Source organism: Lipophrys pholis, assembly GCF_963383615.2.
Source record: "Lipophrys pholis genome assembly, chromosome: 4".
NCBI lineage: Eukaryota > Metazoa > Chordata > Actinopteri > Blenniiformes > Blenniidae > Lipophrys > Lipophrys pholis.
This window is the reverse complement of record NC_137637.1, coordinates 31,746,818-31,769,612: the sequence shown is the minus strand read 5'-3', so window position 1 is coordinate 31,769,612 and position 22,795 is coordinate 31,746,818. Positions and strand designations below refer to the sequence as shown.

General features: G+C 39.7%; 1 protein-coding gene across 3 annotated transcripts in view; it reads left to right on the top strand.

Annotated features, from left to right (window-relative positions):
- gnai2b (guanine nucleotide binding protein (G protein), alpha inhibiting activity polypeptide 2b) overlaps nt 1-22,795 on the top strand; it is a 38,680-nt gene that overhangs the window by 5,936 nt on the left and 9,949 nt on the right. For 2 of the 3 annotated variants that reach the window (XM_080460747.1, XM_080460749.1), the window contains exons 2-3: nt 20,269-20,311; nt 22,088-22,229. In XM_080460747.1, the coding sequence (XP_080316873.1) occupies nt 20,269-20,311; nt 22,088-22,229 (185 nt within the window). Of the gene's footprint in view, nt 1-9,853; nt 10,187-20,268; nt 20,312-22,087; nt 22,230-22,795 lie in introns of those variants that run through there. The other variant, XM_080460748.1, reaches the window with a different exon arrangement.

Here is a 22,795-nt window from a genome sequence, read left to right as displayed (position 1 = left end):
TGAATAAAACAAAACACAAGAGGTCAAATTTAAAATTACAATTTTCTACATATATTTTATATTTATATTTAATAAACTCCCTTTAGCTTTGGTTCTAATGAGCATGCTGTAAGTTGTTGATCATTTAATCCCCTTATGATTTAATGAAGTCAATCAATCTACATCAATCTATCGTTTTTGATTCAGTGTTTACCACAAAATATTCTGGACCGCAATATTGACAATTGGTGTTTTATATCCATATTGTGTCTCATTTATCTATCTTGATTTGGTTCTCAGGTCTCTGCCATGGTATTTCACACAACGTGAAAATGTGTAATATTTGACTGCTTCTGTTGAAATTTTATCGTATTTTCCACACAATTGGATTCATTTTAAATATTTTGTCGGGAGACCTGGATGCTTTTTGCCTTCTAATTACATTTTCTCCAGTTTCTTCTTGTATTTCCTGACCGTCTGCGCGGGGAAGACTGAATTACATAAGATGAAGCCCTCAGGCCTTTTCTGTTGTATTATAGTAATTTGAAGTATACTTTCCATGTTTTGTTAGTACAATATAATAGGCTTTTATGTGCAGTTGTTGCCATTGTTTTCTACACTTTATATTGTCATAATTGACTTTTTTGGGAGAAAGTAAGTTTAATCAGCATATTCAACTCAGCTCACAATTATACGTAACGTATTCTCTCCATTTCTAGAGAGGGTGTCTCTCATCTCTCTTCTGGTGCAGGTGACGAATCAGGTTTTTCCTAATCTTTCATTCTTTTAATCACGTTTCCATTATCAGCCTCATTTATAATTCAGTAAGCTTCTTTCAGTGCGTTCACTTTGCCTGTTCTTACCGACCTCGTCTTCTCACACAATAAGTGAAAAGTGCCGCTGCGGCTCGACAAGAAGAGACACAAGTTTACAATTTCACTGCGTCAACATCAGTCAACATGTTGAAATTGCCTCCAGCCAGTCAGGGAATTAAACATCAATCTTCCATACAGGTTTATCCTTAATAAGCAAGATTTTTTTTCTAATCCCAATGGGACTCCCAGGGTGAATTATTTACCAAGCAATTTAGAGTTGGACTGTGGGAGGAAACCATTATACCTGGAGAACACACACACACACACACACACACACACACACACACACACACACACACACACACACACACACACACACACACACACACACACACACACACACACACACACACACACACACACACACACACACACAGGGATAACATGCAAAAGCTGTAAAGAAGAACTCAACTTGGGCTCGATCTTCTCACTTATTCCAAAGCGTTTCATTTTACAATTATTATACTTTTCCTTAAAACTGAGACATGCAAACTGCTCAAGGGTCCCCCGGCACCATCGAGACTACTACCATGGACTCTCTGGCTCTCCTGGTTTGTGCCCAGGACCAAGAGAGCTGGGATCGACAAAAATGCCCCGCGATCCAAAGTGGTATGAAAGATGGATGGTGTGGTAACTTTAATTCTAATTAAGAGGGCCATAAGTAGCCTGTGCATGCCAGCAGTAGAGGCTGAACTGGTAAATGGCGTGCTGACACAGCTTTTCGAGGCAGCGTTCCCTCAGGAGATGATTTTCAGCTCCGTCTACAAAGAGGCATGAGTAAGTAATTGCACTTGGAAAAAGACGTAGGAACACTTTAAAGGGCAGTGGGCCACAGGAAGGAAATGTATACCAGATCAGATTTGATGAATGAGTCTCTCTGCAAGCACTCTTGTGTTTATTATTGCCCCCCCACTTTCTTTTCTTTTTTTTTTCATGTCTGCAAGGATTATATTAAAATTACCTGCATGAACAGGCAAAACTCCGTTCATATTGAATATTTCAAATAATCACATTATACCATTGCTACTTTTGCAAATACATTTTAGAATGAAATGACCATGCATTGAAGGCGTTTTCTCCGTTTTAGGAGGAATTGCTTGCTGCAAAAGATGCGTAGTGGGACGCAACAAGACGCTGGTTTGCACTGCGAAGCGTCTGCTCAGCAGATATGTATATCCAGTACGTTCAATAGCCGTGGCCGTGACCCAGAGTTCTTCGAGCTCTGCGTCACTGTCAAGGTCACTCATCGATCTGACTTTCACTTGATTGTTGGAATAACCATCAACTCTCCTCCCCCACACATTCACGAATTCATAAACCATCCAACAGAAGATCTTTGAGATCAGAGCAATCGCCAAAAGACGTCTCTGTTGTACATTAAGTTAGAGGTTGATTCACAGCTTAAGGAGTTATGAACTTGTTTGACTACATACCTTGTTGTTTATAAAGAGAATGCGGGAAAGGGAAAATAAGAACTGAGGTTCAAGTTATCCACTCTATCGATTTATAGTACATGCTACACCAGGGTGTACCTTCACACTGCGGCTCAAATCTCACTTTTAGCCCATGTGTGAGCCATATCAGATTTTTCTATGACAGCCTGACTGGCACAAATCCAATACATGAGATAAATACACACAATCTGCACAGAAAGGCCTGGCTTTGAACCCACAACACGCTCGCTGTGATTATAGAGTGTGGACCACTACACTACCGCCTGTTGTTAAGGTATGAGATTTTCAGTCCACAAGTTGTATGTTTGACACTGCTCCAGCACCAAATTACTTGAAATATTGTGTTTATCCAAGACATGGAAACTATCATTATGGTGTGGTGAGTGACTCGAATGTTTGAATGCTGTTTAAAAAAAAAAAAAAAAAATAGAAAATAAAAAAAAGGTGTCGTTGATTTCAGCGATGAAGAGAAGAACGAGTTTGGTCTCTGTTCTGCTTTGAGTCGTTGCCTTGGTTGTATTCATACGGAATGATAAACTTTAAAACGGGCAGTGATCATTTTCTGCTTCACATTTGAATGTCAAACAAGTTGCTTTCAATTCTCGAGACAGAAAAGTTAAATATCAAAAAGTACAAAAATGAACAGGTTTTTATTCTCTCTCATTCAAGTTGAAATTTTTTTTTTTAAATCATTGTTCCAGAAATGAATAATGCATACAAATAACTTGTTTCTGTTACACAGCAAAAGTTCTCCTACAAAGCAGCCTCGACATTTTCCATGTGAGTTTTATGCTGAAAAAAAATATTGAAGATCTGATTGAGTGTTGAAAGCATCATTTTCCTTTTAGGATTGAGGATAGAAATCACACAGCGCCACCTGTTTGTGACCTACATATTTCGTGCAACCTCAGGGCGTCATTAGCTTCTTTGCAACACTTTTCAGAGTTTTTGAAAGTTGCTTGAGATCATTTTAAATGATTAATGTCATCACAAACAGGTCACCGAGTGGCTGGGTGTGTGTGTCCTCGTACTTTTAAGACGGCACGTGCTCGCAAAGCTCTCCGTCAAAAAATTCAATTTAATCATATTTTGTGAAGTATCTATACTTTTTGATGTATTATTCATTCCCCCTTCATTATTTCTTACCTATTTGTAGAATTTCAGCAGCATTAATTCTGCTGTGTATTTTTGGGTTTACAGCCGTGCTCCTGTCAGCACTTCTTCATCCTGTCGACTACCAGCTCTGCTCTAAATCCGGCCACACACAATTAGTAAATTAAGCATCACGGAGAAGAAATGTGAAAATTGCTACTTGAGGAATTGTGGCGAAAAACCTGGAAGAAGGTGAATAATGGAAGGTAGCCAGAAGCGGTGAAACATTTGTGGACATTTCCCAATAGATGGATTAACAACAAACACTAATATTCCTCTGCAAGGTATCCCAGTAAGGTGTAGCACACCTTGTGTGACGTGTATCTTACATCTTTCTACTTCATAACGACATGGCTGACCCAAGACTCCACTTAGTGCAGGGTAAATTAATTTTATTAGATTTGCATGGTGTGGTACACAGTAAGCCATAAGCCACACAAGGTAAAGGTGTCCAAAGGGCAAGGCCGAGACACAAATTCAAAAAGTAGTGATTATCCAAAATCCAGACGCCAGATTAGACAAGGTAAAGACTGGCAGGAAAGGCAGTGCACGACTCTCGTGACTCACCAGACAAGCTGCCGCTGACAAACACACAGTAAACCGCTTATAGACACGGAGAGGGAAGAGGGGAGAGATGAGGTGTCCACAATCAAGAAACGGGAGGCTGACGAGCAGGATATGAGACACACAAAGGGATGAGCGACGCCGAACCTTAAACGGGAGGATTTTTCGGAAGCAATAACCGAATCTGATCATGAGCGAATGGCTCCGCACGGTGTAATTCTAGCCGACCCGTGAGTTTATCACCTGCCGCTCTCTGCACAGGGATTTAATTATGTTCAGTACGACGACATGTTTGACTTCCTCTCCGTCTTGAGAAGAATAAAGTAGTTGACCATTTCTGCTCTCTTTCTCATTGAGCCGAAATGTGTGCGCTTATCTCTTATATTGGGAAAATCTATTGATCTCCTGAGTGGAATATAACTCTGGAACTCTTTTATTTATTATACTGAAGATTTTTCTCTCAATACACACAATTTCCTCCTGGAAGAAGACGTCCTGGACCTGCCCATATGTGCAGGGAAGTCATTCAGTGTAGAATTAGGAGAATTGATGCAGCATTTTACCTCTTTAATAATCTGCATCTTGGTAATCTATTACTCTTGTGAAGCACTGGTGCCTCTTTAATCGGTGCACAGATTTCTGGTTGTTAGTCACTGTAGCCGCAGTCCCATTGTGCGCTGTGGTGAGACTGTGGACATTTCTGCTACAGTCAGAGGATTATCTCAGTTTGTTTGTGGTCACATCACCATGACGACAGCCATCAACAAACTCCTCTCACTGTACGACAGAAAACCACACATTTTAAGCCGCGATAAGAGATGTTGTCATGGTTGTTCGTTGTTCCACTGGGACAAGACAAAATTGCACGGTCTGTACTTAAAGAGATCCGTCGGACAGACGCATACCTTGACAGGTTTGACTTGAACCAATTTTCAACTCCTTATGTAATAACGACACATTTTGGAATAAAATTCTTGAACGCATTTTCTAACAAACTTCGCCACATTTCATAAATACTTGTTATATAATCCAAAAGTTATTACAAAATGTGGGTGTTCCTCTTGCTTTTTTAAAAAAATTTAATCATTTGGCACATCATGTAATACATTTTGCCTTTTATCCATATACATGGTTCTATGTTTAGTAATGAGAAAAAAATTGAAATGACGCTCATGTCCTGCCAACACAGCGACGGTAGAACGCAGGGCTCTAAATCAGGTTGAACTTTTTAGGCAGATTTTTTAAGTTACAAGATATTAAGTATATCTACCAGCCATTTCTATTTTCTTGAAGAAATGAAACCAGATTGTAAAGTACCACTGAGTGCATTTTCATTCAGCCCACATTTTGTAATAACTGTTGCAATATGTAACAAGTTATTACAAAACTCGGCAAAGAATTTGATCACAAAATGCAGCGTTATTACATAATGAGTTAAAAATGTATTACATTACATATTGCACCATTATTACATATTGTGGCGCTACCAACCTGAATGCATTTGAACAATATTATACAGCAGACAGCCCTGGAAAGTGAAAGATGACTCTGCTTGAGAACGAAATATTGGCTCAGAGAAAGATTTCTATGTGAACTGTCAAGAGGTAATAAAAAAAAAAAAAAGTTATGATTTATGATACATGCGTGCATGCCTATAGGGTGCCATCGTTTTCCTCCAAATAAAATCAGACTTAACACTAATTACTGACATGCACGCATACTTCCAATCTCTGCAACTCGACTATCAAATTAACAGTTCCTCCTATATCATCGGATGTGATTCATATAAGATTTAATATGCACTCAGGCTCCCCTGGATTAATGGACAAGTCAAGTAATTTCAGTTATGAGAGCGGTATTATGCCGCCTGCACACTTACCTCCTTGATAACAATTGTGTAAGGTTCATTAGTCTGATGTATTTTAAGACTTTGACGCTAAAGCGTTTAGGAAAGATTTTAGGCTTGTGTTTCACAGTATAATGACACGAGATGCTTGTTTTGTCAAACAATCCATATTTTCATAAAAGGAAGAGACTAAACAACTATGGCCTGATGTTATCAGTTTGCCATGTCAACTTTACAGAAACAAGGCAATGTTCTGGAAAATTTACTGTTTTATTGCAGAGACCTGGTTAACTGATTATTTCTCGAAGTCTGGAAACACTTTAAGTTAGTGAACATTAGAGGTGCAAGTAAGTCCTTTCCCATCCTGCACCAGTATTTGTGCTCAGACTAGTAGTTACCATAGAGGAAGAAAATGATGAACTGAAAGTTGTCAAAATGTCAAGTAGTTATCCAGCAAAGCACTTTTTGGTTTATTGCGTTTGCAATGTGATAATTGCCTGATGTTGCTGTAGTATCATTCACAATATATATATATTTTAAAACTTGTTGCACAATAGCTCGTCTTTCTTATTTTTAACTGGTTTGCCATTTAAACTAGGTGATATTGAAGCGTGTCAATGTGGTATTGTAACCATGGCGACTAGTCCAGTTCAAACATGCAATCATCACTTCTCCAGCAGCTCTGCCAGGCTCCATACCAATATTTTTGACGTGTTTTCCTTGGAAGCGGCCCACCATCCCATTTCTCTCCCAGGCTATCAGACATCAGAGGTCGGCCATAATGAAGCAGCTGCCCAGCTGGTGTGACTCCAGGCCCTATAGGCACATTGGGAAGTCAGAAAGAATGATGGTATGTACAAGTTAGGGGCGAAACTGTTTGTGTGTAGGCTGGTGAAAAATGACAACACATCAAACAAAAGAGGATAATAAATTGTGTCTGTACATAAAGGTGACCTTAATAAATTAACCACATCTCATCATTTTAGTGCACCTCCGCTACTCACCTGCAGGTTTTTCATTTAAAGATACTCACTTTTCCCATCATAACATCATGAGTCATTGCTGCTTTTCACAATATCAGATTTTAGGTGCCAACCAGCGCCACAAAAAAAAAAAAAAGTAATTTCTGAGATGAGGTAGCCTGAGCACATAAACCTGCACCAACAATCTGGTGTGCCAGCAGAGTGCTGCATGGTTTCACAGCCTCTCAGACCCTACAGCAGCTGCCCGGCCCTCCCGGTGCTTCATCTGTTAGCTGACGTATGTGCCATTGCATGGAGTCGAAGCTGACATGCTGGTGTACAGAAACATTGAGGGGTAGGAGAGTAAGCAGAATGACTGCTGGGCAAACACCAGCTGTGATGGTGCGTTAGGCGTGGAATCACTTTCCCACTGCGATGAACTGAATTGATCAGAGGACGCTTAAAGTGCCTTCATAGTGTTTACAGTGGTTTGTGTTTCCATAATAAGCAACGTGTTCATTATTGAAACTTGACCATATACATCTTGAGGCAGTCCTCAAACCCACGTATGATTGACTTTTATTGTCAGTTTGTTGGATTGACCAATTGTTTGTTTTTTTCTTAGTACAGCTAAATGGTAATCTAATAGTACTAAATACTGCCCAGAACAAAATGTAATTTCCACAGTGAATGCTATAAGCTTCTTTCCAACACTATAAATTCACCAATTCAGTATTTTCTCCTCAGACAAAGGTAAATTGACCAGTACTTCCCTAAACTGTTTACATCTCATAGCAACCATTAAAACATATTGACTTTGTTGATTGCTCAGGCTTTAGTCTTCATTGATTTACATTGTCAATTGTAAAACAGTGAATCCTGCTTGAGTTGGTTCATCTTATGACACTTTGTGTTGTGACATATGGTTCACCTGGAACCAAAGGACTCTGATTTGTAGATTCTTAAAAATGTTTCCACGATCTTTCAGTAGCTGCAACAACATATTCCTCTGTGATTACTCTGGCTTCCTCCTCTGTATTGAGTTCTGTTGTTGAGATTAGTCTTTCTTTTTCGGTTAAAAACCTCCACAAGTCAAGTGTTGTAACAGGTGATCGATACACGTTCACTTGATTGGCATAATTAATAGAAGCTCTGGCAAGCCCAAGTGCATATTGATTTAGTTTCTCGTCTGATTGGTGTATGTCCAGAGTGATATCTGGTTCTTCCAAGTGTCTGTCACCTGTAAAATGGATAACCAGCTCAGCTGATGGCCAGGATTTCCACTTCCTCTGGGCAAACGTGGGTGTTTGTTGATAGACTTATTCAGTATTTTGACGTTTACAGATTCTGTGGTCTCTTATTTGTCTTCTTTTCCTGCTTCTTTTCTCCTTTTGTCTTCTTTGCATTCTCCTTCGTATTCGTTGTCCTCTCTTACCTTGTCTTCAAACTCCTCTCACTATCATTGCTCCTCACAATGGATCAATGTACAAAGAGAAATGGATATCTTGAAATTGAATTTACTTTGTGAATGTTTGAAATGACTGCCTGATTCAATCTTGTCAGGATTAATCCATCAGATAATAGAAGGAAGATTTTTGCACAAGGTCCTCCTGTTGACAACAATTCAGAGAGATTAATTAAATATTGTTTCAGTAACGTTTGTCAAGCATTTCTTTTGGAATTCAACCTGTTTTTTTGTTTGTTTTTTTCTTAACAAGAGGCATTTAAGTCAGTGTGAACTGATTAATAATTTACTGTGAAGAAAGATTGGTTGTATGAATAAACATTTTAGCAATGGATGTACGGAAAGACGAGAGGAATGCTAGAAATGTTTCCAGGTGTATCTTCCTCCAAATCATTTCATATCAAATCATGTTTTTTGCCTAATCCTTTCCCTCCCAGTACATTCAGAGTCATACCTGAGATATTAGAGGATTATCTGTGTCTCATCACGAGGAAATAGCTGTGTGACTAGTTTTTGTAAGTCAATATTTATTGTTACACTCTCCATTACTAAAGCTATTATATTGATTCCGTTACAAATTTGTAAATTGCATATCTTTTGATAAGTTTTTTTTTTTTGTAAAACATGTTTTGACCCCTCAAAGCCTGTATCGGGTGACATATTTCCACATTTTAAAATGCTTCTAACAATATCCATTGCTATGAATCTATGCAACAAGTAACCCATTCGTCCCACTTTCTTCCCTTTCATGACCCAAACATGGAGACTTTGTAATTTATTAAAGACTGAAGCTCATGCTTCAACAACACGGGGGTTCAATTTCTGCTGCAGACTTTCAAATATGTATCGTCTCAGTGTCACTTCTCAGACCAGACACAACTATTCCAGTAGAGGCACAGACGCACAATATAAAGGCCAAAGTTGCAGGCTTACTGGGAGAAAAGTACTTCTTGATCCTCTGCTGCATGCAACAAGCAGGTCAGTGCTAGACTCTAAACCTCGCCTTCAAAAGTCTGAAAAAACACCCACAATGATCTATTGTTGGCAAATACATCTATTTACTGGAAGTAGTCGACTTTACCTCACTGGGGTGTCATAAGTCTTAATATATTCTGCACTTGATATCATGAAGTAAGATTCATAAAAACTCAGGAGTGGCTGTATTATTTAAAGATTAGAGGAGGCACAGTCTTGTGTTTTACATCGGCACTGAAGAGCAAGTAGAGGGAAATAAATTGGTGAACAATATCCCCTTGTGGCAAAGCATGCGTCTTGTTCGATAAGGAGCAGGATGTGTTTTCTGCGGCGACTAAAACCGCAATATTGGAAAGGTATAAGGCAGTCGAGAGCAGTACTGGTGGCATGTACCCACTGCCTAAAGACATCAATTCAAAAGAGGATGGTCGATGGTGCTGAAGGATGCGCTGCCTTCTAAAAGGATTAAAAGCAGAAAAGTGCTTGCTGCTGTTATTAGAATTCTTTAATGAAGTGTGTCTCGGCAGTACTGATCCTATGAGCTTAGCGTTCCTCCGGAGGCAGCAGAGATCGATTACATCACACTCATCAGCATGCAATACTACAGTTGTTGTTTGTCTTATGCACTCAGTCAACAGTTGTGGATTTGTGTGCTTCCACACTGTCATCTGCTCTTCAAATCTACAACAGTTCTTTTTTGTTGTTTGCTTTTTTTAACTTCACTGCAGCTGCGTAGGTGCTTCCACTGTCTCAACGCTGGCTGTACGTGCAGCAGGAGCGAAGCAGTGAAGCTCCACTGCTTCCTGCAAGGCTGATGACCTACTTTTCCACTTCAGGCGATAACATGCTGCACTGTATCCAGCCATGTAAAATTCCTGCATCACCCTCTGCTCTCTGCTCTGCATGCGAAAAAGGTTTGTGTGGTGGTGGGAGGAGGATAGCTGCCCGGTTGAGCTACCAGCTCTGGATTTTAAACCTTCTAATTAAACCTACATGTTTTGGTGTGTTTTCCAGAACAAACTGAATCTGTAAGGCTTGTGTGTGAAATAATTCAAAGACTGCAGTAGTTGGTCTGTCAATAGGAGGATAGAGTAAAGTGTGATTGTAAATAAGTCTCTTGACAAGAATCGAGTGTACATCATATTCAGAAGAGCTTCATTGATAAATGGATGTTTGCTGCTACGGAGGGAAATGGATCTAAACAATGTGGGTAAAACCTGTAAAGGTGAACTAAAATATTAAATTCCGTTTAGCCATCTATCCATCCACCCATCCATCCACCATGGTCAGGTCGCCAGTCCATCACAGGACAGACCGATAACCACACACACACAAACTCACATTTACACTGAGCAACACTTCAACCGCAAACACAAAGTGTTGCACTGTGGGAGAACATGTATTCTCCCACCAGACAGGCTTCATAATTGGACTTGAACTGAATAAACTGTCACTGTGAGGGGAGAGCATTAACCACTTCATCACTGTGTGGTTCAACAGTAATCTAGCAGCTTGATGAAATTGTGAAACATCTTCTAGATTTTGGATGAACTGCAGAGTTTGACAACAATTCTCAACCGGGTACCAGGGACTTATGTAGTCTGGTTTGTTTGAACCATAGCATTGTAGAAGCTTTAATCAGTGCAGCATTGTTTTTGACATACTGTATTAGTGCATAGCTTGGTGTTGGAATAGGTTGTTTCTTTTAATGAGAAATATGCAGCATTAATAATTTTAGTTTTGTCCAACAAAGCAGTATTTTAGAGGTCACCAATAAGGATTATTTCATTGCATTATGTCCAATGGACTGAGCTTTGTGAATTTTTCATATATAATCTTGTCCTCAGAAACGCAGTCAGTTAGTGATGCGAGATGAGCACATCACATGGTTGATATTCATCATTTATCAGGTAACATATATGGATGCATGAAGCATACCACCGTTGGAAACGTCTGACGAAAGAATAAGTCAGAGCTTGAATCAAATTGCATGCCTTTTTTTTTCCCTGTTAAGGTTCAATATTATAAATTCTGCAATAATTGCAACCTAAAACTGGTTTTGAAACATAATCAGGGTTTTGAAGTGTTTTATTCAAACCACTGGTTCATATCTGCATTTAAAGAGGAATTGATCCATAGTAGGACCAATACCCCTGACCAGCAACAAACACTCATTTTTAAGTAGTAATAGTGCGAGAGTGGATCATTGGTTACCTCAGAAAATGGGTCAAGAAGGAAACTGTACTTACTAATGTATTAAGTAAGGAAACAGCGTCAGGGGTGCCTGTGTCAGTCAGCCGTCTCAGTTCGCTGCGACAGGGCCTTAAATAGCAGCAGCAGCAGCAGCATCATTGTTGTGCATTCTGCTCAGTGTCATCAACACCCAGAGGAGGTTAACCTTTAAATGGCTGTAAAAGCTGGTTAGATGTGAGCAGTCGTGACACCAACAGTTGCGGGCAGCAAGCCAGGATGTGAGCGAAGGAGGAATCGTGTCGCAGCCGGGCCAGTGACTCATTCGCTCATGGCAGCCCATTAGACAATAGGAGGCCTCTGACGCCGGCATATGCTGAGATGTGTTACATGTCTCCACAGAAGAAATGCATCGCAGTGAGCTGTGTGACACAGAGACCTTGGAAAAAAAATTGAAAATCTTTGTATTTACAGACCGACTAAGGATGCTGTGACATGGTGTTTGAATACTACCTGTCTGGAAAATGTATGCATTAGCTGTGTGTGCAAATTTAAATGGCCATTTCAGCTTCCTGGTATAAATATGGCAACATTGATGGAGAATTTCAACATTGCATTGAATAGTTGTGAAATATTTGCACGTTTGTTCAAATCCAGTAACATTTAAATCTATTATGGCAGATAGCAGCACCCATGCTAAAGATGATCTCATTCCTTCATCTGGGAGGGCATAACCAGAAAATTAATAGTACTGTATTCCCATGTGTTGCAATGGTTCTGATTCTCCTGTTTGGAAACTGGTGACTTATATTGGGTGCTTGTGACTGATTGATTTCAGCTTTTTTAAGCCTGGTATTTAAAGTTTGTTTGTTTGTCTGATGGTTTCACAAAAGAGATGTCTGTACATGTCTGTACAATTGTACATATCTCCAATAAGCCATGATGAGAAGAAAGTGCTCTGCCAGGATGATACCGCCGGGTATTTTCAGGTCATTAAGTTATGAAAGAGCCTGGATCAGTTAGATTTTTGTACACCCAGAGAAAATGTTTAATTTCTAGCCTTATATTTTTAGAGATCAAATGGAAAGAAAACCTAGTGTGGTTGAAATGAGATCTCTTCTTCTTGTCCAGCTGCTCGCCAGTGCTCATACCACAGCTTTTCGTTTATAAAATAAAATGCTCTGTTAAAATTGCACGAATTACGTTTTCAGTGTCACTCTAAGCCCAGATATATTTTATATTTTCTAGTATTGTTGTAGTAGTCAGTGCTCTGGCCTCGCTGCAATAAAATCATGGGTTTAAATATCCAGCCAGGCATTCCTGTGTGAAGTTTGCATGTTTTCCCTGTGGGGGGGTTGAGCTCCTCTGGGTACGAGGCTTTCCTCCCACAGTCCAAAAACATGTATGCATGGTAAATTAATAACCCTGAATTTCCTGTAGTGGAGATGAGAGTATTGTTTATTTTTGTTTGCGCTGTGATGGACTGGCGACCTCTCCAGTGTTTATCCCAGTGCCTTCTCCTTTAAGCTGGGATAATCTCCAGCGACCCTGACCAGGATAAAGCAGCATAGAAGATGGATTGATGGTATTATTCTGTCGAGTAGCTTAATTTGTGAGTTAAAGAAGTAATCCCTGTAGGCATTTGTCATCTAATGCGTTCGTGTGATCACTATTCCTATTGGAAGTTTTGAAGGTATTTGGTAGTAATCAGACGTTCACACCAGCCTCGGCTGTATTTTCCATTTAATGCTAATGCGTGGACAGCAACAAGCGAGTGTTGGCAGCTCTTGGGAGCTGGGAGCTGCTATGGCCTCACAGCAGGGCTGCAGACGTTGGTTTATAAATCGACAGTTACTCCTACACTGCCAGCAGAAAAGTGAGGCAGTTTGGCTTCAGACTGCTGATGCTGCACTCTCACTTCTCCTGTGAAATGTAACTTTGCTGAGTGTGTGTGTGAGTGTGCTGCGTCTTGATGTATGTGTGTATTCACCGGCATGCACAATATTGGTTTACATGCATCATGTCTGTCAGATACTACATTTAAAAAATATATATATTTTCCATTCTACTGATTAGTAGGATTCTGGCAAAACGTCCACTAGTACACTCATATGATGAGCTTACAAATGGTCAGTATTCAATTTAACAGCACATCTTTCCTGTCTGGACCCTCTTTTGCCTCAGATCTCTCTTAATTCATGGTGACAGAGATTCAACAATGTGCTGGTCTATATTGACACGATGGCGTCACACAGTTTATGTGGATTCATCGACTGCACACCCATGACGTGAATGTGCCGTTCCACCACGTCTCAAAGGTGCGCCGTTTGTTCAAGTGTGCAAAGAGAAGGCAGGATGGATCTGTGCTATCATGTTATTTACATCACATTCTGAACCTACTCCCTAAAAACACATACTGACTGATATGCTGTTTGTGTTAATGGGTAGTTAAACAGGGGTACCTAAAATGAGTGCTGCACATTTTTCTTGATTATTTTGCCCTCAGTGGAGGGTAATAATTATCATATTCAGCCTCATTTTCACTTAAGTAGTAATTGTTTGGTTGAAAGCTTGATTACCTACATTTCATCTTGAAAGATCCTTTTATCCTTTTTTAAAAAATCAAGTACTGTGGAGAGCCTGCAGGAGGCTTTTACTGCAAAAATTCTGATATTCGTTTATATAAATCCCCATTGGACCGGTTACACTTACAGCTATGTACTGGACTTTGTTTTATAATTTAGATTTGCCTTTATAGTCACATCTGAAATGTGTATTTTAATAAAAATGTATCTCACTTATAAATTCAGCTCGGTGTCAGCACAGACCTTGTTGTGCACTCTGAGTGTACTGAATGCTGATTTATACAATTTTTTTTTCATATTTTCCCTATCAGTAAAAACGTCTCATGAAGCTGCACTGATTTTCAATCTCATTTACTGTTTTCAGAAGTTTAAATGTTTTGCTGTAATGTTTTCTGCTTCGATCTGCCCGCAGTGAAGTGATGCAGAAAACCAGAACCAAACGAGCGGTGCTGCTTGATGCTTTGCAGCTTGTACTCCGCTGTTGTCCAACATGCTATTCTCTCTAATTAAAGTCTCCATCGCCGAACCGGCTTTTCATTTGGCTCGGGAAGCTGCTGACCTCATACCTGAGTTCTGCAATAATCTGCACACGGGGAGATAACCCGCCATGAATATTCATGAATTCATCAGGCGCTCACGCTCGGCCTCATCCCACCACCTCATCTCCAAACCAATGCCCTGCGTGCTGCGTCCTCTCACACACTTTAATCTGTGTAGTGCCCCCCCCCCACCCCCCTCCTCCTCGTGTGCATGTCGTTCACCCCTACACCAAACTCTTACCACCTGTCCTCTTCTTCAACTGCGATTCAACTACAGTCCTCTCTCCCAAGGTTTCCTCCTCGTTGTTCTCAGTTTCAGTTATTTTTTAAATAGTGATGACTTTGTTAATAGAGTTTTTGTTCAAGTTTGGGACCCCACCTCTCTGTACTGATTATCACTCTCACTTCATACCGAGGCAGCGCTGGCTTTAAGTCTAGTCCTTTCTGTGGTGGAGTTTGCATGGTCTCCCTGTGCATGCGTGAGTTTTCGTCCCCAAACAAAACCTCATGCATTGTATGTCGGCGCAATTAATTCCTGCAGCTGTGGCTGTGTGAATGTTGATGATATTCAAGTTTGCCGGTGAGGTATCCGGTTGTTTAGAAAACATATGGTGTAGAGCGACACCTCTCCTGGCTTGTAATTAAGGCATATGATTCTGATACAGACAAACTAAAAATAGATTGTTTCGTCTGTTTTATGTATTTTTAACACTCCAAAAGGGTTTTGTGTTTAAAAATGTATAGCTGACCACCATCAACTCGCAGTGGCTGCAGATCCATTCAAGTGAATGTGTATGTACAGTAGAGCTGGTTGGCTTATATAAACCTGAAATGCTGCACTGCTGTCTCCAGGATACTTTTGATTTATTTATTTTTGCCGAGCAATAAGGTATGCATTGTCACTGTTTACAGACATTTCAGTCATACCCGCTCACTTAGCTGAATTCTCAAGGAGCATGGTCAATAAATAAAAGCAAATTTAAATGATTGAGCCCCCTAAAAACGTACACCTGAAGAATAAATTCATTCATCCAGGCATCGATAATCATGATATATTATCTAACCAGAACTCTTAACAGTTCTGCTCTCACTGACGCCTTCTCCAAGACATGGAGTCATTTCAGTCGATTCTTTTCACCCACACTTGATTATTCTCAGTGGGAGGTGCCCATTTTTCTCCAAAGAGCTCACAATCCTTTCAAGTAGTGCCGTTTCTACATTATTTCTTGCAAGACTCTGAACTTGCAGACACTGCCAGTTTTTTTCTCATTGGCACTGTCAGATCGATACGTTTTCTTTCTAAAATGTTTGGTGATTAGAAAGTTGCACTATTTCTTTCACGTGATAGATTACAGTAAAATGTTTTTGAAGTTTTATTTTAGTTGCTCATAAAAACCTGCAATTAAATAATTAACATATGAACCAACTAACAGATAAAATATTGATAGATGTTGTGTGTACACAGAAATACTGATGTTTTTGCACTCCAGGCTACTGAGGTCTTTACACTGACTGCAACATTTGTTAAAAAAACAACAAAAAACCCCACTATTTCTCATATAAATGAACAAAGGCTGTGGTATTTAGTCATGTTGGATTAGTGTCTGTATTATTTTCTTTCCCCACTTTGTCAGTGGCAAATTTGCAGTTCATTCAAAATCAAATTTAAAAAGCATATTCTGAAATATAGTGCCCGTTTAATACAGTCTGAGCCAAGCACATTTTTATAGTGTCATAAATACCTCAGCTGACCCACTCGTACAAGAGCCAAACTTTGCCCTTAATGTCTGCTTGTTAATAAATCCTTGTTTAAAATGTAGAAAGAGCTCCATGCCAGGAGTTCAACAATAAAGAGTTTCAGGTGTATAACTATTACACTGACACTGTGATCTTATAGAATACTGCAATTTTACAAATAATGAGGAACGTATTCGCAGTCTTGTGAACTCAGAGAGAGCATGTCTTTTTAAAATTGTGTTACTTCATAATAGCAAACGGGAAAATAAATGAATTTGTCCCAATACGACACGACCAAACTGCAGCTCATCTTCAATTCAGGTGCAGACATTTGTCGAAACGATTCCTAAATGATGAAGCGACAACGAGCTGCTGCGGGGGATTAATCCACTGCCACTGAGCAGAATATCACCACGGGTTTATGTGCCAATAAAACAACAGCTTGTGTTAATTGATTTCAAGAACTGTCTCAGCCGAAGTTCAAATATTTACATGATCATGCCAGCGAGTGTCTTTCCTGCGGAGAACATGAAACAATTATTAACCGTTTCATGCACCTTCTGTGGGTAAAAACCAAAATGATGTAAGAGAGCAGATGTATCCTCGGTGCTTTTACCGAGCTGGAGCAGCATAGAGGGTGAACCAGAATTAGAGCGATCCATCTATGGGCCGTGCTGGCAGGGAATACAAGCGCTTTCTTTTTACTGCTTTTACAACACAGAATCACTCTCTGGCAATGGGGGGAGATGATGCCACCCCCATTCTGCTTCTGCGAGCCTGACTATTCATAGTTGCTCCCAAGTTGTTGTTTTTTTTTTTGTTTGTTTTTAAGAGCTTGCCAGAGCACACAGCAATGATTAACAATGTGATTTGTAGCATAAGGGTTGAAAGCAACCGAGCTTCAGAAAACGCATCCAACACACTTGCATGGATGACGGCTTGGCAGCCGTCTCCCGCTGCTGACGGCGCCACAGAGTTTCCATTCATGGACTGAGGAGATTTTCTTATCCCAGCAAATACGCACATAATCTAACAGCAGATCAGGTCAAACTCACAAAGCACTTATCAATCTACATCTTTTCTCAGCAGGGTTAGATTACATGGTTGTTGTTTTTTTGGTCCTGATACAGCTCTAGTTGGTCAATCAAGAAAGTCACTTAAAACCAACTGCCACACTTGTTTAAATTATTTCTAGTTAGTGCACGATGCAAAAAAAAAAAAAAAAAAAGATTTTCAGTAGAGCTGTATGGTATTGGATTTAAATATTTATCTCAAATCATATTGTTACAGCAATACTCAATATTGCATTTTAACGTCAGTATATGATGGCAATATCGCTGTTCTTTGGCATTCAAGCCTCCAAATAACATATTTTGTGTTGATTCTGCCATCACAATATCTTCTGCATTTCCCATCAGCAGCATTTAAGAAGTGAAGTAGTTTGTTAATTTTATTGTACTTTATTTGTGCGTAATTATTTCCTTGGAAGTTTTATTTTGTGCTTCTAACTTCTGCCTTGCAGCCACTGGGCATTAAGTATTTAAACTAATTGCAATTATTTGCACTTTTCATTAATATTGAAAATGTGCAGATTGAATATAGCATGTAAACACAATATATTGTACATAATGTTGCATTAAAGATAGACCTGTTATATATTGTGGAGTTTATGTTTTTTTTTTAATGACCTAATGTCATACAAACTAATAGTTTGTCTCTCAGTACAACAACCCAGTCAACCCTAAAAGACGCATCTATAACCAATTTCTGTTGCAAAAAAACCCAAAGCTTTCACAGTTGGGATATGCAGCAATAGCACTGCAGTATTAATTAAATTACATTGAAGTCTTAAGGCTTTCCTTTTCCTCTCTTTCCATTTAAAAATCTGTTATCATTGTTCTCTAAATTTCATTATTATTATTCAGGTTCATAAAATAGTAAAGTCATTATTTTGTTGGAGCATTCAGTCTTATTGTTATGTTTTCATTTAAAACAGATCAATGAATGTTGTCCTGCATGTCTTCATGAGAAATTCATTTTTTTTGTGTGTTTTTTTTATCACTGCATATGATAAATTGGGCAGTTCAAATTACAGAGTTTATTCCCTCTGATTTGAATGAGGATAATCTTAAAGCTGTGCCCAGTTCTCCTGATGCAGCTTTGGTATGAAGAATTACAAGGCTCTATTATTATTTTTTTTTAACTGTTGATAAGTGTCCGCCTCCCTTTAGGCTTGATATATTAATGGATGAGTTTAATTCTGGTGTCCGGAAGGTCACCTTCAAACACGTGCGGGTCTGCAGAGAGACTGATCTTCCACTTTCCACCACCCACCTTTTATCTTTAAACGGGGCATTTATACACACACTTCCGTAAGTCAGATACTGTAGTTTTTGTTGATTTCTATCTTGGTGAAGGCAAATTGTGATATTCCAGACGCAGTCCTAAAAAAAATAATAAAAAAAAATAAAAACCCAGACATGTGAGGTCAAAACAAAAGAAACAGAGGATTAGTTGCATCATTTCAGCCTTGATTGGCTGGTGCGTTTTCTAAAAAAAAAACTGTCTACCCCAGGATCCACTTAAGATTCAGTTAAAGAACAAAAGGGATCAAAAAAAAGAACAGTGATGACAAATTGTTAGTCTTCAGAAAAACAAATATTTTCTTAAACAGATCTCACACATTTGTGTGTCTGTGTGGTTTTGCTGGAGATCCATTCAGATCTCTGCCTTCATGCTCGTCCGGCTGGAGGAAGACGAGTGACAGCTTGCATGGCAGCAAACACAAACCTCAGACCTTGCCTCTACACCCCTTCCCGTGCCCTGTTGTTCCTCTGTTTTTCCGAGAAAGTGCTGGATGTGTGAATATGATGAGTTTTGACGGCGTGAACGAGTAACACTGCAGGTCCCTCTTGCCCCGTCAGTCTGCGGCCGGGCTAATGTGGGCTGACAGGGTTTGGTGGCATGAAGACACTGCAGCGTGTTGGCATCTTCCTGACTGCACCAGGGACGTGCCAAAGAGTCTGGCCTCCTTGCTTTAAAAAGACAACAATGGTTTTTAAGTGCACCCCGATGTATTAACTTTTTAAGGCAGCAGGTCTATTGGCTATGAGCAGGTATGTGCTGACTCGTGAAATGTGCGTGTGATGATTTATTTCTTTTTTCTTTTTTTGCTGAGCGATCGCTGCACCAAAGCTTTAATTTTTAATTCATAACAGGTTTTGCTTCTTTTTCTGTGTGTGTGTGTGTGTGTGTGTGTGTGTGTGTGTGCACACGTGCTTTAGGCCCTGAGTCTGACTTGCTTTCCAGTAACGACCTTTAGCCACATTAATCTTTTTTTGAGGTCTAACATTGGCAAATGAAATATTAAAATTGTTAACATCTTGGATTGTTTACACTCAGGGTTGTTATGTCCCCGGTGGCTTCTCCGCTGGTTCTGGGTTTTTTTTGGTGCATTGTTTATTTGTGCATATTGCAGTCAATCCTAGAAAGATCCAGAACTACGAGGGGAAGTGGAAATAGTAACATTTTTTACACTTGGAAAGAAATATCCTTATTTGTCTTCGTGATAAAACATTATTATTGAATCATTGTAGGAATATACTTTTTGGGGATTTCATCATTATAAAATGAGGCGAGGTTTAAAAAAAGGAAGTTTTATAGGGATTCATCCGTCTGTCCTGCACCCTTCTTATGTCAGGGTGAGAAATAAACATAGAAATGAGTAGCGGAAGTGTGCGTGCATATCTGTACACCATGTCCTCTCACACGGGAACATAAATAAACCAGACAACCCAGCGGACCAACCGAGATGTCAGCGGTGGGTCATCGCTGGGTCACTCGTGCTCTCAAATCAAGAGCAGCTACAAGTTCAACTTTACTGCGCTCACGTACACAGAAATCACAGTTGAATTCATTTCTAACTCTTTTGCTTTACTTTTCCAGGTGCTGGGGAGTCTGGAAAGAGCACCATTGTAAAGCAGATGAAGTAAGTAACGTAAATAAGCCCTGGTTACAACTCAGATATTTTTCTGAATATGATGTGTTGGTAACAAAAAAGTAAAATCGAGGGTTTTTTATGTCTTAGATCTGATCTGCTCTTACCTCCTGTGTTTAGATCCGGCACACAGCCACTGACCATGAAGCATCTCACCTCAGTGCTTCTCAGTAGTAAACACTCACTGTTAGATTGACGTATTTCTATGCGGTTTCCAGGCAGAATTGTTGTCGCTAATGTTTTTTTTTTACTGCTCACACAAGAACGACAGCGTGAAGAGTGTCTGACTATGAGGTTATTGAAATGCCTGTTTGCACCAATCGGAACACACACAGGGCCACTCACTCACTCACTCACTCACTCGCTCACTGAGGCCTCTAAATGGCTTAATTATTCACATTCCTCTGGGCTAGCCAGGCATTGAATCTATCTTTTATGAGCTTGGAGCAGGAACAGTCTGTTGCTTTTGAAGCCAGGTTATTAACACGTACAGATAAATCAGCTTGCAAGACAGAAACCCTCCCGACACTGGTCTATTACCTAACGTTGCACATGAAGGTGTCTCGTGTAAAACTTAAACTGCAGTGGGGAAAGTTAGGGAAACTGAATCGTATTCATGAAATAGCTACAAAATGTTAAGATCAAGACCTGAATTCTCTTCATTAACATTTTCCTCGCCGTTGAAAACCAGCAGGTAGCTTTCCTTTAAAATAATGGGAAGCTGTGTCTGCCGTCTCTCGGTGCGCTTCCCTTTGCAACCTGACGAAATCTGGCTGATTGCACTCGTGACAGGATGCATGCGACGCTTTGTTCCTTCACATTCGAAGTGATGACACTGCGAGAGGTGAACTCGGGATACCACAGCTGCCGAATGCGGCGGAGTTGAAGCGTTTCCACAGTGTCTTAAACTCACTGCTTCACATCATCCTACACAGCCTGCTGCCATGGTGGATGTGATACCGAGTGGAGGGTTTGCTTGTCGGTAGACTAGACTAGACGATATGAGAGAAGAAAAAGCTGCTTTCCAGGTTTGCAGTATTTTGAGTTGCAACACTGAGCTGCCTCACAGACACACAAGTTTTCAGTGTTATGTTTTCAATAATGCAAACATTTAATGCTCAAGTTGATTGACATTATTAGCATAGGTGGCATGTAACGCCCTTTCTGTACTCGCTGTTTTAGAGTAGATCTTTCACGTGTCTGTAATTTACGGAAGTATTTACTTTTTGTCCTTCAGTTTGAACACAAACGTTTGTACTTTTCTGCTCCTTACATTCTTCAAATGGCCTCATAATTAGAATTATAATCAGATTTGTAGTGGAAGGATCTCTGTTCCCCATACTGAAGCTCCAGGAGTTGAAGAATTTACAGAAGTCCTCGTCTTCATGTGTCATTAATGGAAAAGAAGTAACGTCAATGATACTTGCCCTTAAGTTTAGGAGTTTTACACGTCTGCCTTAAATCACAAATCCCACTACATACGTCTGCTCAGCAAAGCTTTTCTATGCTCTGATATTCTGGTCTTTTTTTTTACCCCATTATAAGAAATATTTCGCTTTCTAAATGTGGACTGTTAATATATTATAGTGAGTATAATGGTGCAAAGCTTAGCAGGTTTTCCCCACCCTGATCGTACGGGCTGTGAAAAGGTGACATCCTAATCGCTCACTCTGTTCAGGAATAAAAGATTTTAACAATAGCTGAACTCCAAACCTGTGAATTGTGAACGCTTTCATAAATGTTATGTGTTTCTTCTTCTTTTTTTAGAATCATCCATGAAGATGGCTACTCGGAAGATGAGTGTAAACAGTACCGAGCGGTGGTTTATAGTAATACTATCCAGTCCATAATGGCTATTGTTAAAGCAATGGCCAGTCTGAAGATAGACTACTCCAGCCCTGGTAGAGTGGTAAGATGCACAAATACACAAACACTTAAAAGAAAACAATGTATTTGTCCAAACACAATATTTCTGTATATTTCAGTCCTCTAAAGATATCTCGTCTGTAGGCACAAACATACACGAAATAAAGAGCAACACTGAACACCAACAACAACTTTTAATGTTTGTGGAAGCAAAAATCATTTGGATTTACCAGATTAAGATTTCTTTCAGACTGCGACAAAACAAAGCCCGCTTTTCTTTTTTTCTGCTGCAGTTCTTGTGCTTTCTCAGAGTTCGAACCTCCAGAGGTTACTTTTGTCTCCTCAACTGATAGTGTACCTTTTACTTTGGTCTCAAAGAAAAAGCCGAATTGCACGCAGTGTTTGTTAGATTAGGAACAAACATTTTACTCCCTCTTACTTGAACGTTTTTTCAGCTCAACCCAGAGAACAAAGATTATTTCCCAGGCTGTAATGCTTCGGGGAAACCAGGTCTGCTTCTGGCAGCGTTTCTCCTCTCAGCAGTACATGTTCAGTCAATAACACTGCTGTATGCTGTGCCCGTGTTTCAAACAAATGTGGGATCATGTG